Source organism: Heterocephalus glaber, unplaced genomic scaffold (genome assembly GCF_053883595.1).
Source record: "Heterocephalus glaber isolate CG9 unplaced genomic scaffold, H.glaber_assembly_v1.0 deba00001564, whole genome shotgun sequence".
Taxonomy (NCBI): domain Eukaryota; kingdom Metazoa; phylum Chordata; class Mammalia; order Rodentia; family Bathyergidae; genus Heterocephalus; species Heterocephalus glaber.
Window position 1 is genome coordinate 15,217,501 of NW_028258351.1, and position 16,807 is coordinate 15,234,307.

Below are 16,807 nucleotides of genomic sequence, written 5' to 3' on the forward strand. Positions count from 1 at the left end.
TAACAGTCAGTATTAAGCATTCATCCATGAGCTTCTCTCCATCCCAATCTTCCCCCAAAGTGTAGTCAGGTGTGGTGAATGATTATAATCGGTTAGCACTGCAGGACTCTGAGAGAATTTATCAGAGAGGGCCTGGGTAATTACTTTGTCTTTAATGAGTTCCTCCAGAGCCTGAACTCCTCTGGGATGCAGAGCCACTTAGGCCTGGGAATGGCTAGAAGGGTAGAAGTGAGAAAAGATAATGCAGGTAGGTAATGACCACAGAAGCTGTTACTTCCTATGAATAAAGGAGAGCAGAATCTTGGGTCAGGGCCATGGAGTCACCCTTAGAAAACCCTGGGTAAAAAAAATGACTTGGTGTCTTAGTGTTCTTCCAATTTGAATGTATTTATTTCCCAGTTTGTATGAAGTTCTATGGGATTTTTCAGGTATGATAACTTCCCTCATTTATATTTCTCTGCTTAGATTTTCCCAAGTTATAAAAAAAAATCTTGCATATCCTTTTACTGGTACATTTTAAGTGTACAATATAATGACATTCATCATTGGAGATATGCACCTTTACATACTCTCTTGATTCTTATTTTTCCCCCCTTCCCCTGCCCTCCTTTCAACCCCTCCATCCCTCCCTATTTACAAAGGCTTTGTTTCCTTTTTTTCATTTTCTCATATTAATTCCATTCCCTTCTTTCCTTTCCCCTACCCCTCCCACTTCCCCTTCCCCTTTGCCCCTTTTCTTCCTATTTCACACTATGTATTATAGCCAAGTTATAAAAAATTTTAATTGATATTTCCCATTTACAACTTTTATTAATAATATTATTCATTAATATTACTTACTATACAATGTGTTCTCAAAAGATCATATCATCTCAACATAACAGCTCTGTGAGGTAGGGTTCCATGCAGTAGTTTTTAAGCCTTCTTCATTTTACATTTATCCACAGTTTTTAAAAGCTTTGCACAGGTCTCCTTGCAGAGATTATGATTAGGTCTATCTGTAGGAGTATCTGTATTTTTAATAGCTGGAATATGCTTGCTACCCAAGTGACCATTACCCACAGTATGATGTCACTTGGGGGTCCATTTGACATGTAGAATCTGAACTGTAGAATCACAATTGGTGTTTTAATACAACCCCTAGGTGATTCGCATATATATTCAATTTTAGAAACACTGCCTGAGGCAATTCTTAAGCACTATTCAGGCTGAGAACCCCAGACTTAGCAGCTGAAGAAGATGCTCATTGAGCCATCACTGGCAACATCTGCAGGTGACAACTCTGTTTTGCAATCCCTGCACATACTCCTGGTCCCAGAGATGGGTCCCATTAACTGAGGAAGCAAAATACTGAGGAACTGGGTGCATGATTTCCTCTACATCCATTTTCCTGCTATAATGCAGCACATAATGCCCAAGTGTCAAAACTGTTAATGCAGCTGTATTAAACACTATCAGCAACATGACAATCCCCAGCTGTATCTTTTAGCACATCTCTTAGTGCTCCTCTTCTTCTTTCTTTGTCAGCTTTGAGACATACTGAGGTTTATTCATTAGGGTTGTCAGGAAGAACACAAAACTAATGGTGTATATGTGTTTGCACACATGTGCATGTGTGATCTACTGTAAGCACATAGTCCCACACAATATTGTGGACTTACAAGTCTGATATTTACAGGTCACATCAGCAGACTTGAGTCCCTGGGAAGGGTGGCTGTTACAGACTTGAGTTCCAAGGCAGTCTGGAGACAGAATTCTTCTGGAAACTGCAGTCTTCTAAGTTCTTCAACCAAATGTATGAGTCTCACCACAATATGGAGGGTAATCTGTTTTTTGTTTTTGTTTTTGTTTCAATTAAATTCTTTTATTGGTACATTGTAGGTATACAACACAATTACATTTCTCATTGGGAATTGGACCTTTACATAATGCATCTTGCTTCTTATTTTTTCCCCATTCCTAGCCCTCCCTTCACGCCCTCCACCCTTCCCTATTTACAAAGACTTTATTTCCATTTTTTTCCATTTCTCATCATTTTTCCTTTCCCTTCTTTCCTTTCCCCTGCCCCTCCCACTACCCCTACCCCTTTGGACCTTTTCTTCCTATTTTGCATTATTGGTTATTCATTCTAATCAATGGTACATTTTAGGTGTACAATATAATGACATTCATCATCGGAAATTTGCACCTTTACATAGTCTCTCTTGGTTCTTATTTTTCACCCTTGCCCAGCCCTCCCTTCAACCCCTCCATTCCTCCCTATTTACAAATGAGAGTAATCTGTTTTACACAAAGTCTACTGATATAAATGTTAATCACATTATAAAATATCTTCATGGCAAAATCTAGAATTGGCATTTAACAAAAACTTGGTATTGGGGCCTAGCCAAGTCAGCACATAAAATTAACCATCACATATGGTATGGACAGCTGAAGATTTAAACTTGAAGATTTTTTTTAAAATATGCTTCTTTTTTCTGTTTTTCCCATAATTTACAAAATTCTCTTCATGTTTACTTTTCCCATATTAATATCAAGGAGAGCACGTGGACTGAAGCATAAGGATACTTAGTTTGAGTCATCTGCATTACTAAAAGGGCCCCAGGATGTAGCTCAGTGGTGCTGTGCCTGCCTCACAAGTGCAAAGCCTTGGGTTTGATCCCCGGTACCAGGAAAAAAGAAAGATAAAAAAAGTACAGTGGTACCTTGGTTCATGAATGCTTTTGACAGCAAACAATTTGGTTTGCAAACAGAAGCATTTGGTAAAATTTTGTTTTTGTTTGTGAACTCTGCATTGGGTAACTGACAGGACTGCAACATCTTTTACAGATAATAAGAACATGGTCAAGAACCATGGCCACCTTTTCCAGAATTGTGGAACAAACTGAATTCATGAACAGAGGTTTCACTGTAGTATGTATGGCACACCTTAATATTTTTCATAGATACTACCTCTGTGAAATTAGTAATAGTGTCAAAATTTACTGCTAGATGGTACTTTGTATGCTGAGAGAATTTAAGACTAGTTTTTCTACTTAACGAAAATTTGCTGCCCTTCAAGTTGAAGATATACATGTCTCAGCCCAAAAGACAGCCAACAAATGTTTATGAAACACTAGCCACATCCAGGCGCCGTGCTGCTACAGGCACAAAGGCAGATATAGCCTTGCCTGCATGGAGTTCCCAATCTGACAGCTATAAACAAGTGATGAGGGCATTGGGTGCTATGAGAGAAGTATAGAATGCTGTGGGATGGTGGAAGTAAGTCTCACCGTGTATGGGGAGACAGCTGAGCAACTGGCATGTAATATATCTGAGTGGGAGTAAACCAGGTGAAGAGCCAGGAGAAGGGAGAAGGTGATAGGCAGGAGAGACAACAAGCATGAAATGCTGATGGCAAGAAATTATAGCATTCTGAGTCCACCTTAGTTCAGAGTGGAATGCAAGCATCACCATGGGGCAAGATGAGGCTGTGGAGGCAGGCACAGTTCAGATAAGGAAGCAGAGTTTGTGCCCTTGAAAGGAACTTCACCTTTATCTCAAGAGTAATGATAATCCCATAAACTACCAATCAGGAAAGAGATGATAAGATTTCCATCCTAGAATGCCACGGTGTCAATGAAGCATTTTGAAGAAAGGTATTGAGGAACAAAAACAGGGATACAAACCGACAGGCTGCTTCCATAGTTGAGGAGAGACTTATGTTATCCTGGTCTGTGATCTTGTGAAAAAGAGTGGATAAAGTAGCAGAATAATGAAGAATAGAACTTGCTAAGTTGGAGTTGATAGTAAGAGAAAGGAATAAATAAAATAAAATTCAGTTTGCTGATCTGATGTTAAATTCCTTTTACTGAAGTATGAGCAAGTAGAAGAGAAGGAAGTTGTGAAAGAGGAAAGTGAGATGAGTTGGGATCTATTGAGCTTAAGATTCCTATTGTACAGTATATCCGAGGGAGCATTAAGCAAAGGGACACAGAGTCCTATAGATTAGAAAGACATTTATGCCTGAATTTTAAATGGTGATTTCATTCATTGGAGTAGATGATTTTTTTGGATGTATACATAGAATTGTAAGAGGATAGAGTTTGGAAAAATCTTTGAAAACATCAGCATATTAGATACTGATAGAACAGATGCTAATAACATTTGCCTAGGATGATTGATCAGGCGGGTAAGGAAAAAAACAAATGTATTTTGCATCTCAGAAGCAATTATATAAAAGTGTTTAGGAAAGGACAGAATGTTGAAATATGTTACAGAGAAGTTAAGAAAACATCGTTAATGATTATAGAGATTATCAACATTTGGAGTTTGGAGATTATAATTATTTTGATGAAGGCAAGATCAGTTATTGTGGAATGCATAGCAGTCTGTATTACTAAAATGTGTTTTTTTATTTAGATTGTTAAGGGACACTACTATTTTCTCTTAAAGATGCTGGAGACAGATAAAGATGGGAAGAAACCAAACTTTTCTCTCAGAGTTCTTCCTCCTGGGTCTGCCTATCTGTCCAGAGCACCAGCACCTGTTCTATGCCCTGTTCCTCTCCATGTATCTTATCACCATACTGGGGAACCTTCTCATCATCATCCTCATTCAACTGGACTCTCATCTCCACACGCCTATGTATTTTTTTCTCAGCAACTTGTCTTTCTCTGACCTCTTCTTTTCCTCTGTCACAATGCCCAAGTTACTGAAGAACATGCAGAGCCAAGTCCCATCCATTCCTTATGCAGGCTGCCTGGCCCAAATGTATTTCTTCCTGGTTTTTGCAGATCTGGAGAGCTTCCTCCTTGTGGCCATGGCCTATGACCGCTATGTGGCCATCTGCTTCCCCCTGCACTACACCAGCATCATGAGTCCCCAGCTCTGTGTGCACCTGGTGGCACTGTCCTGGATGCTGACCACTTTCCATGCCCTGTTGCACACTCTGCTTGTGGCCAGATTGTCTTTCTGTGAAGACAACACAATCCCCCACTTTTTCTGTGAAATATCAGCTCTGCTGAAGCTGGCCTGCTCTGATACTCATGTTAATGAGTTAGTAATATTTATCATGGGAGGGCTAGTTATTGTCATTCCATTTCTACTCATTATTATTTCCTATGGACGAATTGTGTTCTCCATCCTCAAGGTACCTTCTGCACGAGGTATCTATAAGGCCTTCTCCACCTGTAGTTCTCATCTCTCTGTGGTGTCACTGTTCTATGGAACAATCATTGGCCTCTACTTATGTCCATCCACTAATAATTCTACTGTAAAGGAAACTGTCATGGCTATGATGTACACGGTGGTGACTCCCATGCTGAATCCCTTCATCTACAGCCTGAGGAACAGAGATATGAAGGGAGCCTTGAGAAGAGCCATATGTAAGAAGGAAATTCTCTTCTGTCTAATACGGTAACACTGGGACTTTTGCATAATTTTATCCAGTAAATGTATCAATATTAAAATTTTATTTCAAATTTCTCCTCCTCACATGGGAGCTTCTGTTAAAAATGTCATACTACAGGGCCAGAGATTTAGCCCAGTGGTTTCGCTGCCTGCTGCGCAAGTGCAAGGACCCAAGTTCGATCCCCAGTACCAAAAAAAAAAAAGCTATACTACATAATTGTTCAATATGTAAAAGAAGGACATTTAGCTTTGTAGTTTAACTAGGGAAGGAGGTCTTTATGACCTGGTTATGCTTTCCTCTTTGTCTTGTCCAGGTAATCCTGAGAAAGCATAGGATGAGAGCTAATGTTTTATGTGACCTCCATTTCTTACATTCTTAAGTTACTCAAAGATTGTATCATTTTATCAAGAATTCTGCTTTTATTATGGCTTTTAAATAGTACCCCATAATCTTGCTCAATAACACCCAAATGTCTATAACACTCAAATGTCCAAACCTCCTAACCTCCTTCTAATATCTCCTACATGTTCTTCCTGCACAAATTTTGACATCAGTTTGTCTTAACTCTCCCACAACCCTTATTAATTTTCTACATTGTCTTTTCTGATCTATGCTGACCCTAAATTTTTCTACCCCTTTTGTATAATAGTATTATTTGCATAATTTTGCATTAATCTGGAATTAACTAGTAGCCAGGGACTATAGAATACATTTCTCCAAGATTAAGGAAAGAAGCTAGAAGTTGTAAAATTTTCAGGTTTGAAGGATGCCTGCCATCTGCTTCATATTTTGACACTGCAGACTGTGTGTGTGTGTGTGTGTGTGTGTCTCATGACAAATCCAAGGAAGTAGAGAAGATACTATCAGTATTTTACATACTAAAATATATAAAGTTCAGTGACTTCTGATGTTTTGCAGTATGAGTTACTGATCCTGTGTAAGATTGCAGATCATCTGATTATATGGTCTCTTTTCATTTTCTCCTACTTTAGAAAGAAAAGGAGCAGGCATTTTGTTTGAAGCTCTTAACATCACCATGGCATGGACTATGCTTCCAGCCTTGGTCTGTTCATTTCCTTAATTGTTCCCTCTAAGTGATGAAAGTCAAGCCCATACCTTTCATCCTTTTGAATATTCTGCTGACCCCTATATATCGGTCTGAGTCCCAGACCTTCCTCCACAGTTCCCAGCTGTTCTTCTCATCTTCCCAGTAGACATCTCCACTTGGGCTTCTGTAATCATTTCACTCTCAACAAGCACAACCTTGAATTCTTTATGTTCCATCCACATCTGCTCATTGTCCTTTATTCCATACCTTGATTTTTGTTGTCACTTCTAACCCTCTTACCAATAGGTAAGCAAGTGAGTAACCACTTCTCTATGAGCACATATAATTCACAAAAATAGAATATAGTTTGTTATGCTTGTATCTAGATGTCCCCTCAAAGCCTCATGTGGTCATATTTGGGGCTTTTTCAGAGGTGGCTGGATCTAGAGTGTGCGATGCTGGGTATAAGGGTGTGTGATTACTAAATTAGTCCACTGATTGGTTTGGCATAGTTCTGGGTGTGAGTGCTACTCACTGTAAGGGTGAGTAGCCTAGATAGAACATAAATGGACAGAAGTTGCTATTGCCGCTTGTTGCTTGTTGCCTTGCTGCCTCTGCCTTCTGCTTGCCATGAACTATTTATCCTTTGAGATGTCCCTCTGCCATGCCACCCTGCCTTGGAGCTAGGCAACTATGAACTGAAACCACTACAAACTGTGAGCTAAATAAACTTTTCCTCCTTTAACTTTGGGTGGCAGGTATTTTGTCTCAGTAATGAGAAGAGTAACTAAGACATGGTTCAACAGTTTTGCATTATGTCTTTTCCACTGAATATTGTTCCTGAAATATTTTATTATTCTCGATGTGGTTGTTATCACCAATTCTTGTCATAGATAAACTCTGAAATATCAGTGGCATAGTACAACAGAATAATCAGTAACAAAATAAAAATTAAATCACTTTCCTCTATATCAGAAAAACCTATTTTACAAGACATGAAGAATGAATCCTATACTCAATAGCAATAAAAATTGAGTGCAAGAACTATAAAAAGGAAACAAACTCTTCACTGATATATACAAAAAAAATCACACTTAAGAGACATATGCAATGACCCCATAAAATATCTCTTTCAAAATTATTTTAGTATATTTTATTAATATCTGTTAATTTTTACAGTTTCAGTGTAGTATTTTCATACATGCATATAACATATTTTGTCATATCCAACCCTATTGCCCTCCTTTAAACTACTTATCCCCACCTCTATTCCCTTCCTGTTGTTTAATAGCCTCCCTTCTACTTTCATGCCATCTTTTTCTTTCTTCTTTTCTTTTCCTTAAATTTACATATAAGGGAAAACATGCAATACTCATCACAATTTGGCTTATTTTACCTAATACAATAATCTTGAGTTCCATTTATTTTTCTGCAAATGACATGATTTCACTCTTTATGTTTGAATATATATATACATATATATTCATATATACTCATATATATCCATATATATAACTTTTTATCCATCTATCCATTGATGGGCACCTAGGCTGGTTTCATACCTTGACTACAATAAACATGGGTGAATTGTGCTACAATAAACATGGGTATGCAAGTATCCCTGTAGTACATTGACTTTAATTTCCTCAGGTATATACAAGGAGTGGTATAAATTGATCATATAATAGTACTATTCAATTGTTTATTTTTATTTACTTTTAAATAATATATAAAAGCATTAAATTATATATATTAATGGAGTACTATGTAATGTTTTGATATATTTATACATTTTGTAAAATCAAGTTAAGCATACCTATATTCTCAAACATCATTTCTATATGGTAAAAACTTTCAAAGTCCTTTCATGTAGCTTTTTGAAATGTATGGTACATTATTATATTTTTACTCTAATACTCAGTAGCACACCAGAATTTCTTGCTTCTATCTAACTGTACTCTCCCTGTCCTTCCCTACCTTTCTCATCCATTCTTTCCAGCCTCTGGTAAGTGCCTCAACTTCTATAAGATCAATTTGTTTGCATTCCAAATAAGAATGAGATTATGCAGTACTTGTCTTTCTGTGCCTTGTTGATTTCATTAAACATAATTATCTCCAGTTCCACCCACATAGTCACAAGTGACAAGATTTCATCCTTTTTTTATATGTGAATTATATTCCATTGTGTATATGTATCACACTTTATTCTCAGGCTGCTTCCATTTCTTTCTTGACTATTGTAAATAGTGCTGCAGTGAACATGGGAGTGTAGATGTCCCTTCAACATACTGAATTCACTTCTTTTAGATATATACCCAATAATGGATTTCTGGATTATACGGTAGTTCTATTTTTAATTTTTTCAGGAACTTCATACTATTTTCCATATGGCTGTGCTAACTTACATTCCCATCAATAGTGTGCAAGGATTCCTTTTTCTCCATATCCTTGCCAGCAAACACTTCTTATCTTTAGACTTTCTTGAAAATAGCCATTCTTACTGAAAAAGAAAATTGAAAAACAATATGTGATCACTGAGTGAACATTAAATTGGCAAATTTATAAATGCTTGACTGCCTGTGATAATAGCAAGGATGTGGGCATAAGAGTAATCTTTTGTAAATTTTAATTTTTCAGTTTTCTTGAATTAGAATTTACATACAAAGAAATTTAACCATTTTAAATATAGAATTTGAGGAGTTTTGAAGGTAACTTCTACTCTAGCCCAAATGTACATAAGTCCATCAACTCACAATTCACTGTGAACCACGCACTTTCCCACCTTCTGCCACTAATCTGATTTCTATCACTTTTTGTATTTTATATAAATGGAATCATGGTGTACTCTTTTGTATGTAGATTTTTCAGCTCTGCATAATGTTTGTAGATTCAGTCATGTAGTTATGTGTATCTGTAATGTGTTTCTTTTTATTACTGAGTAGAATTCCAGTGTATAATTATACCACAATTTACCTACTTACCTTTTGATAGATTTTCAGTTGTATCATTTATGATGATTATGAATTTTTGAAAATGCTATCCTTTCCCTCATTGAATTATCAGGCTCTGTTGCATAAAGCAAATTGATCTATATATCTCTTACCTAAATGTTCTGGTTTCCCCATTATTTTTGCAATGTATTTTTATATTTTCTTTTCTAACCTAGCTTTATATAAATATTTTTTAAATTATCACATAATAATTATATATACTTATAGGGTATAGTGTGATATTTCAGTACATGTATATATTGTATAATGATCAGATCATGAAAATTGATATATCCTTCACTTCCATTGTCTATAATATTTTGTGTTGCTAGCATTCAAAATCCTATCTACCAGCCATTTTAAAATATACAATTAATTGTTGTCAACTAGTCATATGATGCTACAGAACATTAGAAACTATTCCTCCCATCCAACTGCACTCCTGTACCTGTTTGCCATCTCCCTATCCTCCCTTCCCACCTCCTTCTTCCCCTCAGGGAGCCACCATTCTATTCCACTTCTGTAAGGCCAACTTTGGTGTCCTTCATTACATCAAAAAGGGATATTTGCCTCTTTTTAATGTTATTTGCCTTATATTCAACTTTGTATTTTGAGGGGGGTTAATAGAAATTTGTCTTTTACTGTAATAAATATTTTATTTACCCATTTACTGTATATTTTGATCATATCTCTGCAGCAGTATGTGCTAGAATGTTACTTATTTTTTATTACCAAATAATATTTTCTTCTGTGGATGTCTATGTCACATTTTATTTATCCAATCATCAGTTGATGCCTCTTTCCATATTTGGAGCCCTGTAAATAGTGCTACTATGAACATTCACGTACAAATATTTGTTTGAATACAATAATTATTTTAGACATATACCTAGCAGCATTTCTGGATCATATGGTAGTTGTACCATTTCACTTCCCCACACATTTGTTACCATAACATTCTGTTATGTTATTATTACCTTTCTTAAACAGAAATCTTCCCACCATTCTTCTATAACTTTTTAACTTTTTATTTTTTATTTTGATTAACTCCTTGATTGGTTGATATATTTGTTTTCACATATTTGAGATAGTCTTTTGTGTATGTGTTATACCTAAAGGGCAACTTGCATCGACATCAAATTCTGTGGATATCTGTTTTGCCATTTAAATCTCACTTTCCAAAGTGCCCATGGAAAAATGTAAAGTAAGACTAACTATTCTGTCTTCTTCCCATCTCTTATATGGCCATCTCCCCATCTTGGTGCTTATAGAAACCTGAAGTTCAAATTACTCCAAAATATATTTTTACATTCCCTGACTTTTATTATACTGTTTTTATAGCACAGAAATCTCTTCTGTTTGGATGACTGTATCATTTCAACAGAGATTTCTATTATATCTTGGAATATTATTATTGTTCAATTTTTTCGGTCCTCTACTTTAGACCAATAATTTTTGCAGCAGGTTTGAAATCTGTGTACCACAATTGCTATAAACAAAAGTGATAATTACCTTTTTTACAAATTAAAGTGAAAACCAGGATTTGCAATATTTTAATTATATAAGTATTATCACAGCAGAAACAACATGTATAATTGAACTCACACTTTTGAAAAATGAAAATCTATGTCATCAAACCTATGACATTCAAATAAAAGGTTACAAACTTAGTGTCAATTGAAATTTCATCAATTCCTCAAATCAGACCATGTGCCATGTGTTCATATTTGTATCATACATTAATCACTTTCCCTCATTCCTTCCTCTATCTTTCCCTTTCTCTCTTCCTGTCAATTGCTGAACCATGTGAGATAATTTTTTACATGACAATACTTCACTAATTCAGCATTTAGAATATCCTATGAACAAGAAAATTCCTGTACATAACTACTATGCCATTAATAGACTGAAAATTAACCTTTAATGAACAAATATTTAATGTGTAATTAAATTATCTGAATTGTAAACACTTATTATTGTTAGATATTTATTAATATATGCTCACTTAAAGTTTGCAGTTAGATTATTTTATTGCTCGCAGACTGGTGCGATCATCATCACAATTTTAGAAGCTGTTATTACTGTAGAAAAGCTCCTGTGCCCATTAACAATTACTTCGCACTTTTCCCTAGCCTTATCACCACCCAGCCATAGGCAACTCCATTCTACTTTATATCTCTATGGATTTCCTATTCTTAATAATTTACACAGCCCCTCCAGCGCAGAGGAGGTGAGCCATTCCCAGCAACCAGGGGAGGCTTCTGGGCCTCCATACCACCACCACCAGCACAGAGGAGGTGAGCTGCTCCCAGCACCCAGGAGGAAGAATCAGGATGGCCATACCACCACCCCTAGTGCAGAGGAGGTGAGCCATATGGCGAGCAGCACCACACCCCGCCCCCTGTTGAAATGAGAAGACATGTAAACAAGTCTCCAAACCAGACTTCTAGATCACCTAAAGCAACCCCAAAGGGAAATGAGATGGAACATTCTGATACTCAACCACCTGGACTCCCTGAACTGGCAACAAAAGAGGAGCTGGAAAACAGGAAATCAGAAATAATTTCTCAGATAACAGCAGAGATTGTACCCATAGTGCAAGATATGATTAATAAACCTAGAGAAGACACAGACAAAAAAAATAGAGGAGCTGAGGAAAATGATCGAATCCCAACATAGGAAACAAATGGAATCCATAAAATAGATGCAAACAGATTTCCAGGACATTAAAAACTCCATTGAAAGCTTACACAGCACAATGAGCCAATGTGAGGGCAGAATTTCAGATATAGAAGATAAGACTTCAAATAGGGAGCAGGAAAAATTTCTTTAAAATTGTAAGGCACCACAAGAAATCAATCCACCAGCTGCTAGACGATGCAAAGAAGAAAAACATAAGACTGAAAGGAGTCAATGAAGAAACAGGAGAGAGTGCAGATGACATTAAAAAACTCTTAAAAAAACCCCAAACTGTTAAAAAAACAGAAGTGATGGCAGAAAACATCCCAAGCAGGGGAAAAGAACTTGACATACAGATAAGTGAGGCATATAGGACTCCAACTGGCCTTGGTCAAAAAAAATCTACACATAGGCATATAATTGTTAAGATTCCAAAAACCCCAGTCACATTGAAAACACTGAATCAGCCCGCTGCAGACAGGCAGGTCTGTGGATGCAGTCCCAAGGTCGCCAGTCACCCTGAAAACACGTAATCAGCCTGCTGCACACAGGCAGGTCTGCGGATGCAGTCCTGAGGTCGCCAGTCGCTCTGAAAACATTGAATCAGCCCGCTGCAGACAAGCAGGTCTGTGGACACGGTCCCGAGGTCACTAGTCCTGCTGAAAACACCAAACCAGCCCGTGCCCTGGCAGCAATCCACTGGACACCCCCCCACACACACTCCTTTGTACAGCCACCTGGTTCCACACTACAAAGACTCAGAGGACACCAGACCACCAGACCACTGTACTGGAGCTAATCAACTTCTCAGCATTTAAAGAATTCCTGCCCAGGGGTAGGGGCTTCTGAGCCGCCATCCCACTGCTCCTGGTCCAGAGGAAGAGGCTTCTGGGCTGCCAACCATCCTGCCACTCCCAGCCCAGAGGAAAGGGCTTTTGGGCCACCATCCCTACCACCACTCATGGCCCCTTGCCACCTCTCCCAGCTCAGAGGAGGTGAGCCACGTGGACATGAACAGCACCCCTCACCCCCCCCCAGTCGAAATGAGAAAAATAAGTCTCAAAAATGACATGCATAAGTCTCCAAACCAGACTTCCAGATCACCTACAGCAACCCCAAAGGGAAATGTGATGGAACACTCTGATACTCAAACACCTGGACCCACTGAACTGGCAACAAAAGGGGATCTGGAAAAAATGAAATCAGAAAGAATTTCTCAGATAACAGGAGAAATTGTGCTCCTAGTGCAAGACATGATTAATAAATCTAGAGAGGAGCTCAGGAACATGATGGAATCCCAACATAGGGAACAAATGGAATCCATAAAACACATGCAAATAGATTTCTAGGAGATTAAAAACTCCATTTAAAGTCTGCACAGCAGAATGAGCCAATGTGAGGACAGAATTTCACATATAGAAGATAAGATTACAATTAATGACCAGGAAAAGAAAAATTGTTTCAAAATTATAAGGGAATACAAGAAATCAATCCAGCAGCTGTTAGGCGATGCAAAGAATAACCTATGACTGATCGGAGTCAATGAAGAAACAGGAGAGAGTGTAGATGACATAAAAAAACCTCTTCACAGAAATAATGTCAGAAAACTTCCTAAGCAGGGGAAAAGAACTTGACATACAGATAAGTGAGGCATATAGGACTCCAAATAGCCTTGATCAAAGAAATCTACACATAGGCATAAAATTGTTAAGATTCCAGAAACTCAACAGAAGAACAAAGTTCTACAAGCAGTTAGAGGAAAAAAAAGAAACAAATCACATACAAAGGAAAGCCCATCAGAATCACAGCAGACTTCTCAACACAAACCATCAAAGCAAGAAGAGCTTGGAGTGACATATTCCAAACCCTAAAAGAAAACAGCCTCCAACCCAGATTGATGTACCCTGCAAAACTATCTTTCAAAATGGATGGAGAAATAAGATACTTTCATGACAAAGAGCACCTTAGGAACTTTGTGAATACCAAAACAGCACTCCAAAGAATTTTACACAATATCCTAGGAAAAGACACTGAGGATCACAACCCCAGGAAGCAAAGCAGAATGAACCTATCAGGCATGACAAGGAATTAAATGTAAAGGGGGAGAACCCAACAAAAAGAAAAAGTCACAGCAATGGTAAGTCAGTACATTTCAGTTATAACCATCAATGTTAATGGTTTCAATTCACCAATCAACAGAAAGAGACTGGCAGAATGGGTCAAGAAGCAAAATCCAATAATATGCTGCATACAAGAAACACACTTCATTCAAAAGGAAACTCATAGACTCAAAGTTAAAGGGTGGAAAAGAATACTCCATGCAACGGGAACCCAAAAAAAATCAGGAGTAGCTATCCTCTTTGCAGATCAAGTAGATTTCAAACCAACACTGATTAAGAGAGACCAAGAAGGACACTACATCCTTGTAAAGGGAACCATCCAAGAGGAAGAGATGACAATCATAAATATCTAGGCACCAAACACTAGTGCACCCAACTATATAAAACAAATACTAATGGACATGAAAGTCATATATGCACTAATACAATTGTAGTGGGGGACCTCAACACCCCACTGTCACAAATAGATAGATCAACTAGACTAAAAATAAGTAATGAAATACTAGAACTCAATCGAACTCTTCAGCAAATGAACTTAACAGATGTTTACAGAGTCTTCCACCCCACAAAATCAAAATACACATTCTTCTCAGCTGCACATGGGTCGTTCTGCAAAATAGACCACATACTCACACATAGAACATGTTTAAGTAAGTGCAAAGGAATTGAAGTTAGCCCCTGTATATTATGAGACCATAGTGCGATGAAATTGGAGATCCATAGCAAAAGAAACTCAAAAAATTTCATAAACACGTGGAAATTGAACAACACACTTCTGAATAACCAATGGGTCACAGAGGAAATTAAAGAAGAAATCAGACAGTTCCTTTAATTCAATGACAATGACAATACAACATATCGGAATCTATGGGACACAATGAAAGCAGTCTTATGAGGGAAATTCATAGCACTGGAGTACGCATATTAGGAAAACAGAATGAGCCCAATTAAACAACCTGATGCTGCACCTCAAGCTTCTAGAAAAAGAAGAGCAAGACAACCCCAAAGCTCATACAAGGGAAGAAATTATAAAGATCAGAGGAGAAATCAATGCAATGGAGACTAAGAGAATGATACAAAAAATCAATGAAACCAAGAGTTGGTTCTTCAAAAGAATCAACAAAATTGACAAACCCTTAGCCAACCTTATCAGGAAAAGGAAAGAAAAGGCCCAAATCCATGCAATTAGGAATGAAAAGGGTGAAATTACAACAGACCCAGCAGAAATCCAGAGGATCATCAATACCTACTTCCAGAACCTATACGTCAATAAGATGGACAACACAGAAGAAATGGACAGATTCCTAGATACATAGGAATTACCAAAGTTGAACGAAGAAGACCTAAAAATTCTGAACAACTCAATATCAACCAATGAAATTGAAAATGTAATTAAAACCTTATCAACTAAGAAAAGCCCAGGCACTGATGGCTTCACTGCTGAATTTTACAAGACATTTAGAGAGGAACTACTGCCACTAATGTTTAAACTCTTCAATGAAATTGAAAGGGAAGCAATACTCCCAAATTCATTCCTGGAACCAAGCATCACCTTGATCCCCAAAGCAGAGAAAGACCCAACTGAAAAAGAGAACTATAGGCCAATCTCACTAATGAACATAGATGCAGAAATCCTTAATAAGATAATGGCAAACAGAATGCAGAAGATCATCAAGAAGATCATACACCCTGATCAAGTGGGATTCATCCCAGAGATGCAGGGATGGTTCAATATATGAAAATCAGTCAATGTAATACACTATATCAATAGAGCCAAGGACAAAAACCATATTATTATCTCCATAGATGCAGAAAAAGCATTTGACAAAATCCAACATGCATTTATGATAAAAACCCTACAAAAATTAGAATAGATGGTCTCTACCTCAAACTGATAGAAGCCATCTATGAAAAACCAACAGCCAATATCATACCAAATGGCAAAAAAAAACTGAAATCCTTCACACTCAAATCAGGAACAAGACAAGGATGTCCACTATCACCACTCTTGTTCAATATAGTTTTGGAAACACTAGCCATGGCAATTATACAAGAGAAAGAAATAAAAGGAATAAAGATAGGAAATGAAGAAGTCAAATTGTCATTATTTGCAGATGACATGATACTCTATGTAGAAGACCCCAAGAACTCCACCAAAAGTCTTCTAGACTTAATAACCAAATTCAGTAAAGTAGCCACAGTAAAAGGTCCACACACAAAAATCAATAGCTTTCCTCTACACAAATGACAGACGCACTGAGAGAGAAATAGGTCAAATAACTCCTTTCACAATAGCATCCGAAAAACTGAAATACCTAGGAATCAACCTAATGAAAGAAATCAAAGACCTCTTCTCTGAAAACTATGGCACTCTGAAAAGAGAGATTGAAGATGATATCAGAAAATGGACAGACAGCCCCTGCTCCTTGGTAGGAAGGATTAATATAGTGAAAATGGCCATACTTCCAAAACTCCTATATTGATTCAATGCAATTCCAATTGAGATCCCAGCAGCATACTTCATAGACCTTGAGAAAACAATCCAAAAATTTCATTTGGAACAAGAAGAGACCCAGAA

General features: G+C 37.3%; 1 protein-coding gene across 1 annotated transcript; it reads left to right on the forward strand.

Annotated features, from left to right (window-relative positions):
* The first annotated feature begins 4,441 nt into the window (after window positions 1-4,441).
* Window positions 4,442-5,401, forward strand: LOC101716541 (olfactory receptor 1468). The gene has a single exon (XM_004857576.2). It carries the CDS (start codon window positions 4,454-4,456, stop codon window positions 5,399-5,401), a length of 948 nt encoding a protein of 315 aa, XP_004857633.1. The 5' UTR covers window positions 4,442-4,453.
* The last annotated feature ends 11,406 nt before the right edge of the window (window positions 5,402-16,807 follow it).

Excerpts from the sequence above, each read along its gene's own strand:
- LOC101716541 (XM_004857576.2), top strand. The coding sequence starts at position 4,454 with ATGGGAAGAAACCAAACTTTTCTCTCAGAGTTCTTCCTCCTGGGTCTG.